Consider the following 19,948-nt stretch of genomic DNA (forward strand, 5'->3'; position numbering starts at 1 on the left):
AAAATCCTAACTCAAGGTCCAACGCCAAATCCTGCATTGATTGTTGGTTTGTTTATTTAAAAGGTTAAATTTGGTAGAGTATTCTCCACTTTCCATTCAACCAAATATTCACAAAAGTTTGAACTGGATACAAACGGCAAAAAAGCGAACCTTTCATTAAAAATTCCAGAATTTCAAGGGGAGAGTCAAACGAAACATAAATTTTTGGTAAAAAAATTCTGAACATTTCAGTATACCTTGTAAGTTTGTCCTCTTTTCTGGAAATTCTGGAAAATTAAAACTGGAATTTTTCATCAACTGGAAAGTGCCCTTTCTCTATATAAACCTTGTAGTAACTCATCCATCAAAACTGATCAGTTATTTTGTATGGAAGTTTTTAATTCACTTCATGTAAATGTAATTACAAAGTTCCTATTTGAAGATAAGAAGTTCTATCCTACGAAATTAACCAAACTAAAAACATAAATTGGAATATATTTTGTCGTTAATTTTTGTTTAATAAAAATAGAAAATCAATGGTAAAAATAGAAATAAATTATTCCATAAAAGTACAGTTGACTCCCGATAACTCGAAGCTTCAGGGGAAATAGAAAAAGGTTTCAGTTATTGGAAGTTCAAGTTATCAAGGGTAAAATTTAGATAGAATATGGCCTGAAGGGAAATGAAAATTACTTCTAGTTAGCGGGAGGTTCGCGTTAGCAAGGGTTCCAGTTATCAGGAGTCAACTGTATTATAATAAGGTGACTAATGCTTGTCCATCCCATTCAATAATATTCTATGAAACAAGCCAGCAAATTTCTTGACAACAATGTCAATACAGAATGAGAAGTGGATGTACGAAATAAATAACCTTGACTTAAAATTCTCCAAACTTATTTCACAAAAACTATAGTGTAGTGAGGAGAATTTGCACGTTGACTATAGAGCTGTCTCTCAATAACTCAGAATTTAAGGTTGTGTAAATTAACAAGCTCTTCTTTTTCTCGATCTTTTCCTGCAAAGTCATTGTAGTATGAATTGACAGTCCATAGCAAAAAGGTGAGAGGACTGAGGACTAGCCTGGATTGTTCAAGGCCTGATTAAGCTAACCTAGTACTAGCGAGAATTTTGATTTCAGTTTTATTTGTAACTTTGTGGTGAGGTTTTCTGTTTATATTGTCTGTCCTTCAGTTTTGAATTTGAATAATCTCAAACCACAGAAAACATAAGCAGTGAAAAACATTTTCATGTGAGAAAAATTAGTTCTTCGGTTGACGTTTAATCCTGGGTTAGTGTTAACAGGCTTTCAAACAACCCGGCCCTGGTGTGTATAAACAGCTGTGTATAGACAACCATTCAAATGAAATTTTACACAGTGATAAGGAGGACCAAAACCTTTGGGAGTTTAAGAACGAAACTTTTGTAAAAGCTCATAACTCTTCTTGATTTGTTGCTTCTACAAATTCCATTTTAGCTACTGTATTTCAAAAACTGTCATTTTGTGACCTTACTTCCAAAAAGTTCTTTCTATTGTTTTTACTAATTAGTAAACCTAGTGTTCTCTTATTTGAATATATTCTAGTAAATCTTACCCTACTCATCCCCAGTCCCCTCACAACTCTTGTTAATGTAAAAAACCTAGTGATTGCTAAGCAAGAAAGTTATTTGTTTTACACAGAGAAAACGTAAGTGACATCTACTAAGTAACTGAAGAAGTAATAAGTATTTTACAGTCTTATTTACAATCAACATCTTAGCTACTCTATGATATTTTGGGTGAAGCTGCTAGATTTTCTATTAAGACTGGGAGGCGTGACAGCTTGTCCTTGATTGGTTCTGGCAATCTGTCGGTGTGGGTATATCTGGAAACAAAATAATGTATTTTAAGGCATTGCTTAGCAAAAGAGCAGAGGACCCTTTACTATAGTTAAACCCTGCTGATGCAGGCACCTTGGAAATCACACAAAACAAAGTTAAAGTGTGAACCTAGTGGCCCATCAGATGCTCCATAGCATGAAGCGACTAGGTGCAATGAAAATTCACGTCAACTTTATTGGAAAACTTCACAACAATGTCTCAAAGTCATATATATCTTGTTACATATTACTATTATAAGTAGTAAACATCATTTTTATTCAAGGTCTATAATCTCATCGACCTTTAAATGGCTCTATGTCAAATATCCTCACTAATCCCCAAAAAGGTGTGCTGCTGTTCTTGAAGGAACATCAAAACTCCTAGTATTTTGGGAGGAAAAGAGAAACAATTCTTCCAGGACTCTTCCAGGGCCATAGAAGAAAATTCAAAAGTCCAGAACACTGATTACCTTGTTATGGCTCCTGTACTATCTGTGTATTTGATTCTAGTTACAGAAGATTGAATGACCATCTGAGATCCATCATTGTACTGAACCCAGATCTCACCAGTAGACAACTGAAAGGGAGCAATTAATGTTTAAAAAATATTAATTTTTATCATTAAAATTTTTATTGTTGTACAACTTTGAACATAAATCAGAGCTTGCATTCATGGTGCACAGTTCAAATTTAATTCAATTTAATATTTAGTAGTTTCAAGTCATTCAGGTGAACACAAAAGTTAATTAGTGTTTGATTAAGATGTAAAAAAAAGTGTGTCAGGGGTCCAAATGACAGGTTAAATTGTATTGAGCTCATTCCAGCTAAGGCAAAATTCTCCACTAACAATATTACTGTGTAGCTTTATAGGTATATAATGCATGCCAAGGGTTATGCATGTTTATTATATATATACCCTTTGCTTCCTGCATATGTAGATAATATGATTCATTTTTTTTCCTGGAAACCTACCAGTCGGCAGTAGTTAAAAATTGCCATTACAATACGTTTTTCCGATTTCTTAAGTTAGTACAAGCCTTTATGCAAAGTAAATACCTAATGATAGAAACTTACGGCAAATGCAATAAGCTGAAGTAGCTGATCTCACCTCAGATGCCCAACCCACTCCATGTACAAACACACTCTTGATAACTTGAGATGATGGTGACACATTTGCACCCTGCCTGGGTGCACCCTTAGCTGTTGACTGACTCTGCTGGGTTCTTCTCCCTTCTTCGCACTGTGATCTCGAATTCTTCCCAGACTCATCACCACAGGAAGCTGATCTTCTGTTAACACGTACTTGCTGGTAGGTGCTGGCAACAGTACCATCAAACGACATCAATGATGTACTGACTGGAGCTAATGTGCTAGGGGATGTTACAGTTAGATTTTCCAAGGAGTCAGGAGGCCTGATTAAGAGAAAAGATCTGTTTCAGATATGAAGTAAACATATCACTTTTTTTTTACTTAGCCTGCGTAGCTGGCGTTTTCAACAGGTTTTGTGCATGGAACTGTGAAGAACCACTTTCAAGAGACTTGCCACAAAATTGAGAAGCCCACGAGTAATACATTTCGTTATCACTTTTAAATGGTGTTATTTCAGTTGGAAGATGCACATGACTGTAATTCCCAACAGAAAGGGAACAGGAACAGTTCTTTAAACTGGGAATCTGTAAGTGTATAAAAAGATTCCTCAAAAAACACAGTGTGCGACTCAGAACACAAGCTGAAAGCCATGCTTCTATACCTCAATAGAAACACCGAACTATAGCAAACTGCTGTCAGCTCAACTTATGATCAGGTGGGCAGGGAGATTCACTGTAATTTAGATTTACAGCAGTTGCTAAGGGATTGCTGAAGGTAATATTTACAGGTAAGCTATTTTGAAATGTCTTGCAGTGCTAAATGGTAAACTTTATACAAGGGAACTTTTGCTTTGAAAAACATATGATTTTGCTTGTGTAACTAGTACCAGTCCCAAACCGCGTGCTCAGAATTTTGAATCCCTAAAACTCGGAAGAAAACCACAAAAGTGTCTGTAATTCCGTAACAGCGAGAGTTCATAATAGCGGGAGTCATTTCCAGTTGATCCTCTATAGCTTTAGCCGGAGATCTGGATTTTGTCCGTAATAGTGAGCGTCCGTAATAGCGGAGTGTCCACAAGGCAAGAGTTGACTGTATTGATAAAAGCAGTTTAATTTAAAAACAAAATAAATGGTAATGTAGTGGAGCTGGCCCACATGCAATATTTCATAGGTATATAACACAGATCGTGTATCTATATTGTTAACAGCATACATTGTACATCCATACCTGGAATTCTGTGATTCATTATGAACATCACTACCCTTTGGCACTGTTCTGGAAGCTGGTGGTTTACGGCACACAATGAATGGAAAGTACTGGCCCTCATTACTGTTCGCCTCTTCTCTATTCATGACTCTCTCTAAATGCACACACTGTTTATAAAGGTTCTGAGCATGCTCTAACAGAGGCTTCATATTGGGAGTCGCACCCTCTATGCCACCTACAGACTCCAGGGTGTATGACACGCCACCTGGCTCAATGATCCGTGTGCACTCCTGCGACTGGTGAACTTTGGCTCCTGCAAAAGATATGGTTAGTATCTTACATCCTGGTACATAACAGGACATAAGATAGTCAGTATACAAAAAGCGCATACAAAAATTTTTCTTTTCAACTTGAAAATGACCAGTGAACAGGTGAAACGTCGTTGTTTTTTAACCTTACTTTTCATAGTGAAATCCATTTCTAAAAATGTGTTGATTTGAATTATTATTATTATTATTGTTATTGTTGTTGTTATTGTTATTATAATTATGATTATAATAATGGTGGAGCCCTTCTAGCCTCCCCTTACAGCCATCCTTTACACCCACTGATAAGTAATAGAAGTATTCCTGACCCCAAATGTTTCTTCAGGCCTTCAGTGGTATTAAATTGATCAGCCTTGTTAAATTATTTCAATTTTCCCTGCCTTTTCTTCAAAACCTAAATTTTCCCAACTCAAATATTCCCTGACTTTCTGGCTGACCTTGAAGAAAACCAATGTTTCTCCCCTGACCATTTTCTTATCCGTGGCAACCCTCTGTGACCCTTCCAGAAAGGGGGACTGCAATAAATTATTTTAAAGTAATCTCAATTTGTGCAACAGCAAGTGTGCTCAGGGTAGCACCCTTGACAACTTACTCAGTATGTACAGCCAGGGCTCAACGCAAACGGTAGCCAACTAGCCACAGACTAGTAGAAATTTAGTTTTGGCTGGTACGTTTTTGACTTCCACTAGCCACTTTGGCTAGTTTAAAAAAAAGATGAAATTGGCTGAACTAGTTTCTGTCTTCCCCAAGGAAGTCAAACACAAGCACTTTACCCCGAAACAAGGTCAGAATTTCATTGTGGACATATCATATTTACTTTTCACTGTGTGGTACTTGAAAGGGTATGAAAACTGAACATATTATTATATTGAAAGAAATATTTGACAAACAAGGCAGCATTTTCTGAAAGCACACATCGATGTTCTTTTTTTGTTACAAAATAAGTAGCACAAAACACGAGCATCCTGATAAAATCATGCATAAAATTGCGCAGAACTGTAAAGGGATAACATTTCATTCAGCGTAACAACACATAGGTTATTTGTCATTGTGTCCATACTGACAAAACTTACCACTGCACACAGAAATAATTACATGAGAAAGATTTATTTACTTCGACATTTATTAGCAGTCGAGTTTCACTAATGCTGCTTTTGAAACAGCTTGAATTGTACAATTCTGTGAAGAGACTGAAGAAGTCTTGGGGTCTGATATTTTTCCAAGGAAGTCTCAAAGAAAAACAGAGTCCTGAGAGTCTTTTCGGGAAAATCGCTGGATTTTTCTTTGTGATTTGTTAGCCTGAGAGATTTGATGTGAGGAAAGCATGAGGCAATTAAACCGGCAAAATTAAAACTGGCGCAATTCGGTAATAAATTGGTTCGCCCTAGTGTTTAACGTTACCAGTCAAGCGTGACACAAGGTATGCTGACTATATGTTAACTGGTCAAGAGGGTTCAGACACAAAATTGCATTGTTTTGTTTTTCTTAAAATTCCATAATGGATATACAGGGTTCTCCCTAGTTTTCAGCACAAAAGGTAAGGGACCTTTTCAAACAGGTAAAGCATTTGGTTAATGTTGGACGTTCTGCAAAGGATAAGCGAACTTATGCATCACGTTGGTTGAGGTAACGTCAGTGCTGTCCCTCTAAGTATAAAAAAAAACCCTTCACACGATCAAGTTTTCATTTTTCTCTCTCTAGCCTTACTGCCTACTTGTGTTCTTCTGAATTGCCATGCTCTGGTATTGCGGCCTTCCTGTAACGTGTACCGGGCGCAGTAGCATATCTCACATTTTTGCCTGTTTTAATATGCTTTTTTTTACAAAGGCAACAAAACATTCCATCGCCCTCTTTACATGTAAATGTCAGCCACCATACACTACTTTAACAGCAGAATGCAATGTCATCATCGATTCAGTCGTGCTCGAAAACATGGCGCTTCGATGGCAACTGCCTGCTTATTTCATTGGAAGATAGAAACTTCAGCTGTATTTTGCACATAGTATATGATGGTGTAAAGCATGGGGTTGGCTACTACCAAAAGCATCCTCCAGAATGCGTAAATGCTGCTTTTCTGAAATACGAGAGGGTTTAAATGTTTTTAATTCTGATGCTGCTTCCAATGGCAATTTTGACGGTGTCGTCTCTTTGAGTGGTAATCGGTTGTTATCTTCCAGAGGTGATGTGCTAACTGACTCGGACGTTTCTACTGATTTATCGGTCGAGGGTGGTTCAGTTATCACTCGCTCTTCTGTTGATCGCAAAGGCACATTTGCAGCTTCAGACGGCTGGTCATTCTCAACTTTGTCATTTCCTAAAACATACAGTACATTGCGCCTATCAAAAATTCTCCATCAAAAAATTCATAATGTGAGCAATCCACCTTTAGGTTCAGAGGTTGAATAAAACAAAGTAAAATTTTGTTTAAAAGCATTTTATTCTGACCATACCCTTTCCAAACTGCTTATAACATAAAATGGTTCTTGAGATATCTTTGGCATCACTTACATAGCACATCACTGGAAAATCCGCTAGGTGAAGGTGTCCACTTCGAATCGCATTGCTACGAAATCGCATCACTTCAAATTGCTGAATTCATGTTCTTATCATCTCAAATTCAGAACTTTTACGCTGTCAAAGGATTTCATTTTCAAGGCTTCTTTCAAACCATTGTCTGGAATACATTTCAAGTAGAATTTCACGATGAAGACTGGCTTTGTTCCCACATGTTCGCTATAAAACCGGCAAATGTAGAGCTGTCAAGGCGGTTATTTCTGGCAATTGGCTGCTTTTTCATCGCTAGTGCGTAAGCTTTGTTTTGTTTAGCCCTAAAATGATTGTAAAGCTTACCTGCTACTCTTCATGACTTCGTGACAACATTTGCACGTGCAGAGAACTGATGAATGTCATGAGGTTTAGTAGAAAGCCCGCGAAAAATCACTCTTGCTTCAAAATTCGAAAGGTGCCAGTCAGTGTTAACTAAATAAAGCACACGTAGATCTATAACAGTGCACCGTTTCTTTTTTCATCCATTACTTTCTTATCAGATTAGCTCACCGTAAATGCGTATTTTTTTTATGACTTCTGAACATTTAAAGGTAGTAAGTGCTCTTACAAGCAGTAAATTTTACCGCTTACCGCCTGATAAGGCAAACCCTGGATATGAGGGTTTTTTACCACAATAAAAAAAAGCCAAAAAGCAAGAGTTCTGAAAAGAAACGACCCACTCAGGAAGAAGGTGTGAGTCTAAAACGTCCACTGCCAAAATGCTAAAGCGCTTTTTTTCATTTTTTACATTGTTTTATAAATAGAACATACCTTGGTTTAAGTACAATATAATTGCCAACAATATGTATTAAAGAGTTGCTTGCATTGTGCTTTCAAGTCTTGATAGTAATTCTGGTGTTATTGGACCTAGCCAACATCAACGCTTGGCTAGTAAATTTATTTTTTGGCTAGTAACATATAAGTTGTCACTAGCCACTGGGCTAGTAAGTTGAAAAGTTAGTGTCGAGCCCTGACAGCACTAATGTTTATTGTGCATCAGTCACATACCATTGTAAAAACAGACTTCAAAATCTGCATGTGGAGAATTTTCCATCAGCATACATTTTGCATGTTTGGAATACATGGTCACCTAAAAAATAATAAATTATATTAAATAAATTAGCAATGAATTACAAGTTATTGGTTAATCCTTAATAACAAATCTCTTTACATACTTGCACTTGTAAAAAATTATAGCACAAAAATTTGAAGAAGGGAACTTTCTTGTCAGAGTAGGTGGTTGATTTTACCATTTCATTCTAAATATAAGAATACCCTTACTAGCAGAGTTCCCTCCACTAGCGACTTGGGCGTTAAGGGAAGGAAAAATTGCTACATGTACAGTTGTAGAGAGCTTATGTCACTGTTGGTAGAGGTTCAACGATACTGTCATCCTTACCTTTGGTGTCTTTTTGCGCACAAGATGAACAAATCCAGTGGCATATTGGTACTTCTTCCAGTATTTGGATGGCAAGTTAGAGAACAGATATGTGGAAGTCGATTCACACCCAGCAGGAGGTAAGGGAGGTTGTAACGACAGAGGAATGCCTGACTTGCCATTAGGCTGATACACAGATATCTTCATCCCATTCTGAGATATCCGCAGAACCTCAAAAACCCTATCTTGACCATTCTTGTGATGAAAAAACTCCAGACAAACTTCACCATCATCAGTGATACTAACAACTGCATTTCTGGTCTTCTGCCGTATGGGTCTGAGCCTCGTGGAGTTCAAAGGTTCCACAATGTCGCCCAGAGACTTAGATCTTGATGTCTCTGATTTGCTTTTGCAGTTTCTCTTTTGCTGCTCAGAACCTGTCTGTGTGGCTGGCAAGCCACCAGAACTATCTTCTTGTACATGGGAAAAGTCTAATCCGGAATCTTTAGTGACACTGTTGCTGCCACGTCGACGATGTTGTCGGTAATCTCCTGTCTCTTTGCAACCAGACTTACTGACCTCAGCAGATCGCTGTTTGCTAAAGCTGTGATTGCTGAGATCAGAAGCTACGGTTTGTTGATCCTTGTCTTGACGGCACAGGTTTGTCTCTCCACTACTGAATCCACTGCTGCTTGTGTTTGTCCTACTGGTTGCACTCTTAAGAAAGTCTCCCAGTGTATTTCCGCATGAGCTGCCATATTTGCTGGCATTATAATTCCTAGAAGAAAACATAATAACACTGTCTTTATTCTTCATCCACTTTCAACTCCCAGGGGTACAACTCCCATAAAAAACGGACGAGGGAGCTTGTCATACCTTTTAGGGATTAAAAAAAAACGGTTTTGGTACCTCTAGGGAGTTCAGCCTCGCAAGCTCCACAGTGGGAACTATCACAGTACCTTTAAGAGTATTGAGTCGCATAAAAGTGACAGGAGATATATGACAATCAACTGAGTCTTCATCACTATTAAAAATTATGGAAGTGGCAGTAAATGTGTTGTTTTAGAATTGGTATCAAGCCACACCCACAAAACAGGATCTTAGTACCTCTAGGGGTTCTTTTCAAAATTTCTGACATGTGCCCATCCTTTTTATATGGAAGTCCCCGCCCCCCTGAACCAAAGCAAGTAGTTAGTAGTTACTCACTTGAATTTTGCGATAAGATTTCTTTCACCATTGGAAGCTTCCAAGTCTTTTGGTTGTTTGCTTCTGAAGGTCGAAGACGTGATATTGGACAGCCACGATGCAGAGTTTGCAGTCTGTTTGGAGCCTGAGGATGAAGGAGGTGCCACTTCTGTACCACGAATCAGATCTTTTGAGGAACTTGTTTTTTGATCAGTTGTGCTAGTACTGTGGCTGGAATGATTAAAATAAAAATTAGTTCTCTTGAAAGAAGCACCATCAGCTGGGAAAACATATTATCACCAAAAAAACCTCTGTTGTTCTATTAGTAACCATACCTTGCTCTCTGTCTAACTGGTGGAGAAGGTGGGTGTCTACCATGTCTGGGCCACATATCGGACAGATGGTCACTTGACCGGTCAGTGAAGGCATCAATCTTAGAGCTTCCCTGTAATGCTTTGGATTTTGAATGCTCGCTGCTGTTACGAGTGGATTTTGAGGATTGACCAAAGCCTGCCGATACTGTAGCCATTGTACCTGTCCCACTGTCCAGTGACTGCTCTACAACATGCTATGAGAGAAAAATTATTTAATTGAATGCTATATGGAGCTGTTTGCATCATTGTGGTTGGTGGGAACACTACAATCTATTTCAAACAAAGTCTTTAAAGCTTTTTAAAGCCTTTAAAACCCATCTGCTCAAGCATGGTTGCCTGCAACTATTCAAAACTCCATAAATTTTCCCTGACTTTTTTCTGATAAAAAGAAAATTTCTCTGACCAAATAAACACAAAATGTCTGATATGATTTGAGCAATAGGTGTAAAAATTATTCACTTAAACATAAAAATCTACTCATAGCACGGTAACCTTTTGAATACCATTTGAATCATCTCACTTTAATTCATTTCTCTAAGTGACAACCCGATAAAATTGTCAAGCATTCTCTAAAAGGTAAATTTCAAACCTAGTAAGAATACTTAAAGCATGTGTTATTGCGTTTTCAAATTAATGACATGAAACATCTCTTTTAATCAAAATATGGCAGAATAACTTCAAATCAAATTCACTCATGGGGTTACCTTGAGAGCTAAAGCCTTGTTAACTTCTTTACTGTATTCCAAATATTACCATGCTATGAGGTTTTTTGGTAACTAATAAAAGCTTTACATACCTGTGGATGATATAGCTGACTGTTTGATGAGTACTTTGTCATGCTTTCTTGCGTCATAAATGGATGATCTAAAATCCCTGTAAATACAGTTATTACTGAATTACTAAATGCGACATGTTCATTGTTCCAGAAATATTTCACACTAAATGACATCTCTAACGATTGCATTTCAAGACCCCCTTGGAGCTTAATAATCTACATTACCCTACTGACTGAAACTTGAGGGGATTTGTTCTTTCTTCTTTGGTCTTTAGAAGCAAGAGATGAGAGATGTCTTGAAATATGTTGAGCACTACACAACATGTACCTGACAATGTGATCCTGTCCCCTGGATTCTAAAAAGTGCAGAAGAAAAAGAAACTTTTTACTTACAAGAGTGGAGATTCCCTTTTTGTAAAACCATTGTGTGTGCATATAACTAAGTACTAATTACCATTTTGCAGTAAATACAATAGGCGAGCTTACTTATGACAAAAGAATTGGTAGGGTATCTTCAAACATTTCGAGCTGATATAGTGATAAGTGCAGTTTATTGTGAATTCTAATCACTGAAAGAGGTACAACAGGTACAAAGAAAGCCCAGACAGCAGGATCAAAACCCACAATGCGTAACCTTGCAGTTGATATGTATGAATGCTAAGATAACATTCATTTATGTATAAACAGTAATCATATACATAAATAGTATTGTTCAAAAATGGTTTAAATATGTGGAAGAAAAAAATAATAACATAATGAAAAAAAACCTTGCAGTGCCAGAGCAAATGCTCTTCCAACTGAGTTGGAAAGCTGGTGATCCTATTGAGCTGGAAATATTTAGCACTGACTGTATTTATAATTATACTGTTGTATCTATGGTAAATAGTATATTATGAATAAGTGATTTACAGTACCTTCTTCAATAACTGACTGATGAGATCCTGAGCCTCTGATGATAGATTACTGTAAAAAAGAAGCAGAAAAAGCTACGTTCAATTTTTACTGTTTTGAATTTACAAGAAGACATTTAGTATTTGTGTGGTAATATAATATAAATGTGTTACTCAGATGGTTTCACCCAAATCGCCTGCATTCTACTTTTAAACTAGCTTGCAAAACTTGTAAGTTACATGTAACTAGAGCAAAATAGATGGCCTATAGACACTGACTAAGCCTAGCATACATGTGTGTATTTTCTTATAAGACGTTTTTATACTCACCAAGGCAAGTCATAATCAGCTAGTACTACTCTGTTGAGTGTGCTCTTGACAGCCTCAGTCTGGAAAATAAAGATCAAAAAGGTAAAGGTGGAGTATGACAGCCATATAGCTAGGGTAAATTGATATAAGTTGGTTTATGTACAGTGGAGTATGGGGAGGATATTGTAGGAACCAGCATGAAATTCATGAAACCAAGGCCAAAGAAGAACCATACATTGCAAGTGTTGAAGGATGTGAGCTGCACAAGAGATCATTTCTCCAACTCTCAGCAAGCAGGAATCAAACTGTAACATTTTCACAAGAAACTCTTGACATCTCAAAAGTCTTGAGAAACATTCACGTAAATTACGTCTAATGAGAGGGTACAAGAGTCAGCCAGAACTGTTGAAAGTCCCATGGCCAATGAGCATGAGAGCAAACTCTTGTCAACTCTCCACATCTTGTTAAATCAGGGCTTCAGAATATAAAAACAATATATCGACCAACTTACATCAAATGGAGGACTTCCCACAAGCAGAGTATAAAGCATACACCCCAGGGACCAGACATCAGACTCAAGACCATGAGGACCTCTGGTCGCTATCTCACTACAAGAGAACACAGAGGTCATTACAACTCTTCCATTGGCAACCACAATGTAATACATTTCTCCTTGTTGACTTTGTTACATTCATTGAGAATCTGATAAATACTACACCTGGGCAACCATATTTCTCCCATTGATGCTGTTTATAATCTCCCAACCTATCTACATAAGAATGGCATTTCCTTTATAAGGAGAATTCATGCTGTGATTACATGGACGCAGCTCTCAGTACAATGTGCAAAAAAAGTCCTGTCTGATAGCCCAGAGCTAGTAGACTTTCCAGTCCAGCAAGTTGATTCTGTCCAGTGAAGTTTCTTTCCAATGAAAATATTTGAAGAAATTCAAAATACAGGGGTACTGTAAGAGACGAACTTTAAGGGGGCTAGTGAGAATGATGACATACAATGCAATAAGACAAAGTCTACATATACTTTAGCAATAGTTTTACACTAAATGATGATCATATTTCTTACACAATAACCCCTGCCCAAACATACAATAAAATCGCTGGGATATTACTGACACTCACGGAGAAATGTAATTTGGTGTTCCACACATTGTGTAGTGTTTTTCATTAGGCATTGTTAGTCTTGCTGCAAGGCCAAAATCACCAATTTTCTAAGAGAAAATGAAAAGCACATAATTAATGTTAGTATAATTTCTGATGTCATACAATGTATACATAACTATATACATGTAACTTGCAGCAAATCTTAAACTGCAATTGTAAGTCTCAAATAAACTGCCTTACACAAAATTGCTTTAGAAAAAGCCAAACAAAACTTTCCTCTGGACAAATCACAGTCCAGTAGAGTTCTTCTTACCACTTACAATCAGCTGGATAGTCTGTCAAGGGATTTATCCACTGGATAACATTGTCTACACTTTGAACAATTGGGGACAGCATAATAAGTATGTCATATCCATTACTCCACTCAATTAAGACTTACTGCATCCATTTCTCTGGTCAAAAGAATGTTTCCCAAGGTCAGGTCACGGTGAATGATGCCATGTGAGTGAAGATACAAGACTCCTTTGACAACTTGAGTCATAATGTGACGAGCTTTAGAAAAAACGAAAAAGACAACTACCAACTTAACATTAACATCCCATGCAAGTTATTCCTCAGCCTGACGTCCCTTTCCATAGTTACAACATCATACAAACGTTATCCTGTCTAATACAGAAACTCAGGCAGGTAATATTATTGGAGTTTTTAGTTGGTGAGATCTTGTGAGTTTCTTAAGTGAACCATACCCTCATTTTCACCCACTGGCCGTCCGGTTTTCTTGAGGTAGCGGTTGATCTCTTTATTGTGACACATTTCCAGGATAAGGTAGACATAACTGGCATCTTCAAAATAGTTATAGAGCTGACAAAAATAACAAATTAGCGACAATCTAAGCATGTAAATTCACAAAATAATATTAAGCAGAGATACGTACAACATCAAATGCTCTTCCCAAGATCTAGAATTTTACAGTACAACTGCTATAACCAGAACAATCGTAACAATGAAAAACAATTTAAAACATTTTGCAAAGCAGTGTGACTTGAAACTTAGTAAAATTGCAAAGTTAGTCATAAACTCATTGGTTTCTGTTTTCTAAGTGACCAAGGCAATTAAGTCTCAGTCTTTTTTCAGAAGGAAAAATTCGCAAGTATACAATACATTGTCAAAATTATATTTTCACTCCTGATCATCTCTCCTTTTCTTTGCCTTAACCATCCGACTGAGCTTTTTAAAAAATTGAACGTCAACATGTCTTAACGTGAGATGTGCAGTGCATGTACCTCAAGTACAGAACGATGTTTCAATTGACAGTGAATTTCCACTTCATTTATGACTCTTGCCACCATTCCTGATGTCTTCATGGCCTTCTTGTCAATCTTTAATAAAAAAAATGATTTAAAGACATGTTGGTAACACATTGAAGAATACAATTACCAAATGCAACTAGGCTAGACCTTGCATAAAAAAATTAATTTATAAAAACATTTTTTTTTTAATTTGCCAGTGCCATTCAGGGAGCTATGTTTCCTTAACAAATTTAAGGTCATTCCACTGAAATAGAATCTGCACCGAGATTTTTGTGAAACTTTCCCTGCTGATTGTTTATATTACAGGAACTTAAATTTTGAAATAAAAATGAGGGGTTTCCATGTTCGTTTAGGAGCAACAGCACCTTGTTTATACCCATATAAATCCTTATAATAGCACCATGATTGTAGTCACGATTGCTTGCTCACGTTTCCGACTATTGCTTTTTGTTCTACACTGAGAATTGGTCCATATTTATTTTACACAAAGAAATTTATTACTCAATTCAAAACAACAGAAAAAAATGATAGGTCACCATACTCGTTTGCGAGAAAATGACAAAATTTCACAAAAATAGAACGAGAATCAAAAACAAACTAGCATGCATACCATCTTGATAGCAACCTCCTGTCCTGTGGCTATACAACGGGCACGGTACACACATGCAAAACCTCCCTTGCCCAATAACTCAAGAACTTGAAAGTCCTAAGGGAAAACAACATGTAAATAAATGAGAAAGTAATAGAACCCCCAAATAATCAATGTAACTGATAAGTACTGTACATGCATGCTTTACTCATAAAAGCTACAGAACAAAGCTTAATGCCTTTATTATATCCAATCTGATAGGCTTTCAGCAGTGCGATTTGTTCTGGAATCACTCTTTTTTTTGCTCTAAATTACATCTTTTTGCCTGCAAATGACAGTGGAATACTAAAACAAAACATCAAATCATATTTTAAGGCTTGTTTAAGGTAGCCAGTCAAATTACAGGTAATCCAGTACCAAAAAATATTTGAATAAAACAACATCCTGTATTTAGGTGATTAAATTGTACAATTTGAAGATGGATGTAGTCAAGGAGCAATTAAGCTTTGTGTCATGAAATTTTGGTCTGCTCGTTCAATTTAATAAATAACGTGTATGATTTCAGACCAAATTGCACTCCACTGGGTTTAATTACCATTATTAAGTAACTTGAGTTCAGATTCAAGAAACGTTGAGTTAATGTTCTCTTAATTAATCAGGATTCCAATTAGCACATATACTCATAAACCAAAAGTGATTTGGCCATGAACATTTTCTGTTAATAAATAAAAACCCAAATTAATTCTTAATTTTTGGATAGTTGCTGGCACGATATAATTACATGTGCACATTGGAAATAACTGGATGAAAAATCTTCCAAGGCCTGTCAAATTGGATTAGGCCGTCCGTGAGCAGAAAGTAATTTTTGCAAACCTTGAATTCTCATTCCTCAACTATCTGAGCAATATTCAAACGAAATATGGCTACATATCAAGGCAAATTAGAGAGCTGCTTAAGCTCAAGTAGAGTCACAGATCCAAACCATGAAGTTCCTACATTCCTTAAGATCACACAGCGGAAATCTTCGCAACGAATCGACTAAAGTAAGACAAGTTTTCAAAACAGTGATATCCTGAATTCTTGACATCTTTAATCCTTTCTTTAGAAAACAGAAACAGGACTTGAAAAACAATAAAGCGATTCTTCTGCCATTACTAAATAAACACAGAAAATTCGTATTAGAAACTAACACCGCCACACAGCACTACGTACAGTGGAACGAGGTAGGGATTAGTTGAAAGCGTCCGTGTCCCAAAGACCAACGTGGTGCTTTTAAATCCATGTTCGTGACTTCATTCAGCTACTGATGAACAGTGTTTAGTTCTTTTCTCTCATGCCATGATGACAACTCAGTCCAAAGAAACCATACTACTCGAAGGAAATATGAAACCACCAAGCTGATCTTACCTTGATCGAGTCACCCATGACACGAGAACTCATCTTCGATCGCGACGTCGCTCGCTACGTCTCCAAAGAATCCAGTAAAAATACCACACAAAGATAACTCTGGAACCACAGTTGGTTATCCTTAAGTTCAAAGCGTGATTCCATGTCGATAACGACTTCTTTTTACAACTATTTTACCACATGCTTTACAAACAATGTCGTTTTCCGCCATTCAACGAAACTTTGAACGGCCCGCGCAATCAAAACACAGAACGCGAAAACGAGGCTTACAGTTCGTTAACGCGCGTGAAGGTTTATGGGTCAAGCATTTTGTGTGTGTGTGTATGTGTGTCAGCAAAAACATCCTAGCAACAGATCACTTCAAAACAGGCAAATAGTCTGGGTGCCCACGCTCGGAAAGGGGGCTAAAAAGTGATTTCGTTTACTCGACGAGCTGGCAGACTTTGACTCACCCAGCAATGTTCTTTAGACCTTAGGGAATAATAACGGGGTGGCAGTGGAGCTGGCCAAGTGAGCCATGGTAATTTACAGCACTTCAAAGTACACCCCTCCTGAGTATCTATGTGTTTTTAAAAGTCATTTTCACAACAATCTGGGACGAGGGGGCAAATAGTTAATGACCTATAGCCATCAACAGATTTTGTCTAATAATACAAATAATACAAATAATACAAAATTTTCATAAGACTGAGTTCATGCCATGGATAACATGATGATGTTTATTAATAAGTCACGTGATCAGATTATGACGTCATAAAATGGACAAAAACGGAGAAAGTCAATATGGCCGAGTACATTTTATCTGTACACGCAATCTTAAACACCTTTTTGGAGAGGGCATTTTACATTTGTCCTTATTTTTGTATAACGTTCGTTTCGTTTATCAATTAAAAACTATTAAGAAAAATATTAAACAATTAGATTGTGAGCTTGAGATTTCTAGCGCGAGATAGTTGACGAGGGCACAGCCTGAGTCAGCAATCATGCATCAGTAGAAATCAAGGACGAATAATCTATTTTCTTTTTTTTTTAGTATAAATCTAATATTCGTTTAAAACTTTACTTTTTAATCGAAGTTTAAATGCTATTCACTGACACTTCGAAAACGCCAAGAAGTGGCCGTCATTTTGTTAACAAGGGCACACTGCTACGCTACTCACCATCCATCACAGAATAGATAGTGAGTAGCGTAGCCGATCAGAAAACGGCATTCGTGATAGAACGCTAGTAGATTTATACTAATAAACAATTATATTATGAGCTCGAGATTTCTATCGCGTACTAGTTGATGAGGGCGCAGCCCAAGTCAACTATCACGCATAGAAATCGAGAGCGCATAATCTAATTGTTTTAGTATAAATCTAATAGCAGTTTTAAACTTTACTTTTTAAACGAAGTTTAGATGCTCTTCACAGACACTTCGAAAACGCCAAGAAACGGCTCTCATTTTGTTAACAAGGGCTCTCTGCTAGATGGTCACTGCACCCATTTAGCAATCATTTAACCTGTGATTTCTCGTTCGTGAACGTGATGGGTCGCTCATTGCGCTCATACCCTACCCTGTCTCAGGCATGTTTCCAAATGAAGCATTGATAGTTGGCTCTTTTGAGATGATACAATGCACTATCTACAGTGGGCGGAAGTTTACTGCTCTCCAGGTGTTTCTTAGTAAAAAGTTTATACCTGAGATGGTTCAAATTTAAAGTAGCTTCTCCATATAGAAGATTGATAAATTTGAAACAAACAGTCAAAGTTTCATCGCTTATGACTGTGCAGTCTGTACCCAGATTCTTCGGTCCAACAAGGACATCTTTATGTTTCTTCAGTTTAGTGAAACCTCCTTTTTTGCCTATGCCGTTTAGGTTACTCGTGGAATCGCATCCTCTCAAAGCGTGCATGGCTGGTAAAAGATTGCACACGTCTGGACCCACTTTTTCAACAGCTTCGTACACGGGAATGAACCTTCTGTTTCTTCCAGTACCTGTATGGAACCAAAGCTCTTGAATGGACAGTTGGCTGAAGTGATACCAACATGAAACTACCACATCTGTGTCTGGAGAAAAAACGATGATCCTTTTGGAAGAATTGTTGATGTCTGACGACTGGTTTGCAATATATTCACAATGCACACACATGCAACTGTCTGCTTCCTCGTGGTCGGAATAGAGAGGAATTATATCTGCTTTGTTCAACATCTTGGTGATTTTCACTGCTCACCCATCTTATGATGCTAGCGTGAGTGTTTGGCCATCCTTGAGTTGTCTGGGAAGGTTCTCACACCAATCAAAAAGTAGAAACGTCAACAAATTAAATTTGTTTTTATCCACTGAACAAACAACGCTTGAGACTAGCAGGTAATCTCGTTTCTCTGCTCTGAATCTTTATTTCTATGGCCGTCCACTGAGATCGTCTAGATCTTTCTCTCGACTTAATCGAGTCTTCTACGTCATATCGGTCTGGGACAAGATGGACTTGACTGACGAACTGGAATTTAGCAATAATAGTTCCCGCAATTGTGTCAGATAGCTCTCGGAATGCTTTCATCTTTCCTTTTGACAACATCTGAATTACTGCCAAAAGATCGACTATGTACGTGGCATCTTTTCTCCTTCGTACTGACCGATATCTAATGGATTTACCAATTTCGTGTCAATGCACTGGATGCTATTATTCACGTCATTTTCATCTCTTTTAATTCTTTGTGACCCCAGGTCTTTATGGAAGCTTGAGCCAGTCATAACTTTGAAAGAAGCTGTTGCTGCTGCCATCATATGAACTGTGAGTGCCCACCTACCTTGTGTTCCCTCCATGCCAGTAACTTTAACAATTCTTCCTTTGGTTTTGGAAACCTTGTTCACTGTCTGCTCCAATGTCAGGTCTGGTGAGACAGAACTGAACGATGACTCGGAAGATGATGTTGAAACAGCGTGGGCTCTACTCTCAGTGAACTCTCGATGTATTGTTGGGGCGACTGCCATAGGGTAGCATTGCATTGAATGTTTCAAGATGCAAAAGCTAATTAGCATCTCTGTCACCGTGGATGAAATTCAACAACAGCGACACCATTTCCAACCTTTTACAACCGTGTTCTTTGATCGTGATATACAGTGGACTAATCTTCTCAATCAGCAAGTTACCGAGCTCAATTGCTTTCTGTCGGATTTCGCTTCGTTGCTGTAGTACAGAGTTGTGCCCTTGTTGGAAAAGAGTCAGCAACTTCTGTTTCTTCTCTTTGATGCAATTCATTTCTTTCTCATCCATTCTTCCATTTTTCTCCAACCATTCCATAAAGGTGCTCCACTGTAATCTCTCCAGTGCTTCAAGAGTTAGTTTCTGAACTCTTATTGCTCTATTAAAGTGCGTCCCGCCGATTATCTTCGTTGCGACATTGCTACCACATATGTCACTCTCGATCCAAAGATCCTCAACACCTGATTCTGTCATGCGCTTGCCAATAACACTGAGGAAATTCGAAGTTTTTAGCTCGATAAAATCCTCCCAGTTGAACAATTACACTGTCCAGTTCTGGTGAAATAGCCCGCTGAATGCGCTTGGCCTCAAAGTAAATTCCTTCGTCAAAGGTTACCACTGCATTTTTCTGACGTAAGCT

At 37.6% G+C, this 19,948-nt stretch overlaps 1 protein-coding gene across 1 annotated transcript; it reads right to left on the reverse strand.

Annotated features, from left to right (window-relative positions):
* Positions 1–357: 357 nt before the first annotated feature.
* LOC110055603 (serine/threonine-protein kinase PLK4-like) lies at positions 358–16,581 on the reverse strand. The gene is made up of 19 exons (XM_089274047.1): positions 16,339–16,581; positions 14,953–15,048; positions 14,316–14,411; positions 13,779–13,893; positions 13,472–13,584; positions 13,051–13,139; positions 12,426–12,522; positions 11,936–11,994; positions 11,630–11,678; positions 11,044–11,071; positions 10,737–10,813; positions 9,902–10,134; positions 9,588–9,797; positions 8,403–9,159; positions 8,012–8,093; positions 4,152–4,443; positions 2,944–3,247; positions 2,306–2,412; positions 358–1,841 (listed from the first exon to the last, which is right to left on the reverse strand). Exons 1-19 carry the CDS (start codon positions 16,369–16,371, stop codon positions 1,742–1,744), a joined length of 2,937 nt encoding a protein of 978 aa, XP_089130173.1. The 5' UTR covers positions 16,372–16,581; the 3' UTR covers positions 358–1,741.
* Between the last annotated feature and the right edge of the window lie 3,367 nt (positions 16,582–19,948).

The sequence above is a fragment of the Orbicella faveolata genome, unplaced genomic scaffold (genome assembly GCF_042242905.1).
Source record: "Orbicella faveolata isolate gen_17 unplaced genomic scaffold, um_ofav_v1 contig_35, whole genome shotgun sequence".
Taxonomy (NCBI): domain Eukaryota; kingdom Metazoa; phylum Cnidaria; class Anthozoa; order Scleractinia; family Merulinidae; genus Orbicella; species Orbicella faveolata.

What these genes read in the sequence shown, in the direction of transcription:
- LOC110055603 (XM_089274047.1), bottom strand. Translation starts at nt 16,371, where the DNA reads ATGAGTTCTCGTGTCATGGGTGACTCGATCAAG. An exon ending in GCTGATTATGACTTGCCTTG is followed by an intron (nt 11,679 to 11,935) that starts GTGAGTATAAAA and finishes TCTTTTTTACAG; the next exon opens with TAATCTATCATCAGAGGCTC. An exon ending in GAGTGGGTTGGGCATCTGAG is followed by an intron (nt 2,413 to 2,943) that starts GTGAGATCAGCT and finishes GCTCCCTTTCAG; the next exon opens with TTGTCTACTGGTGAGATCTG.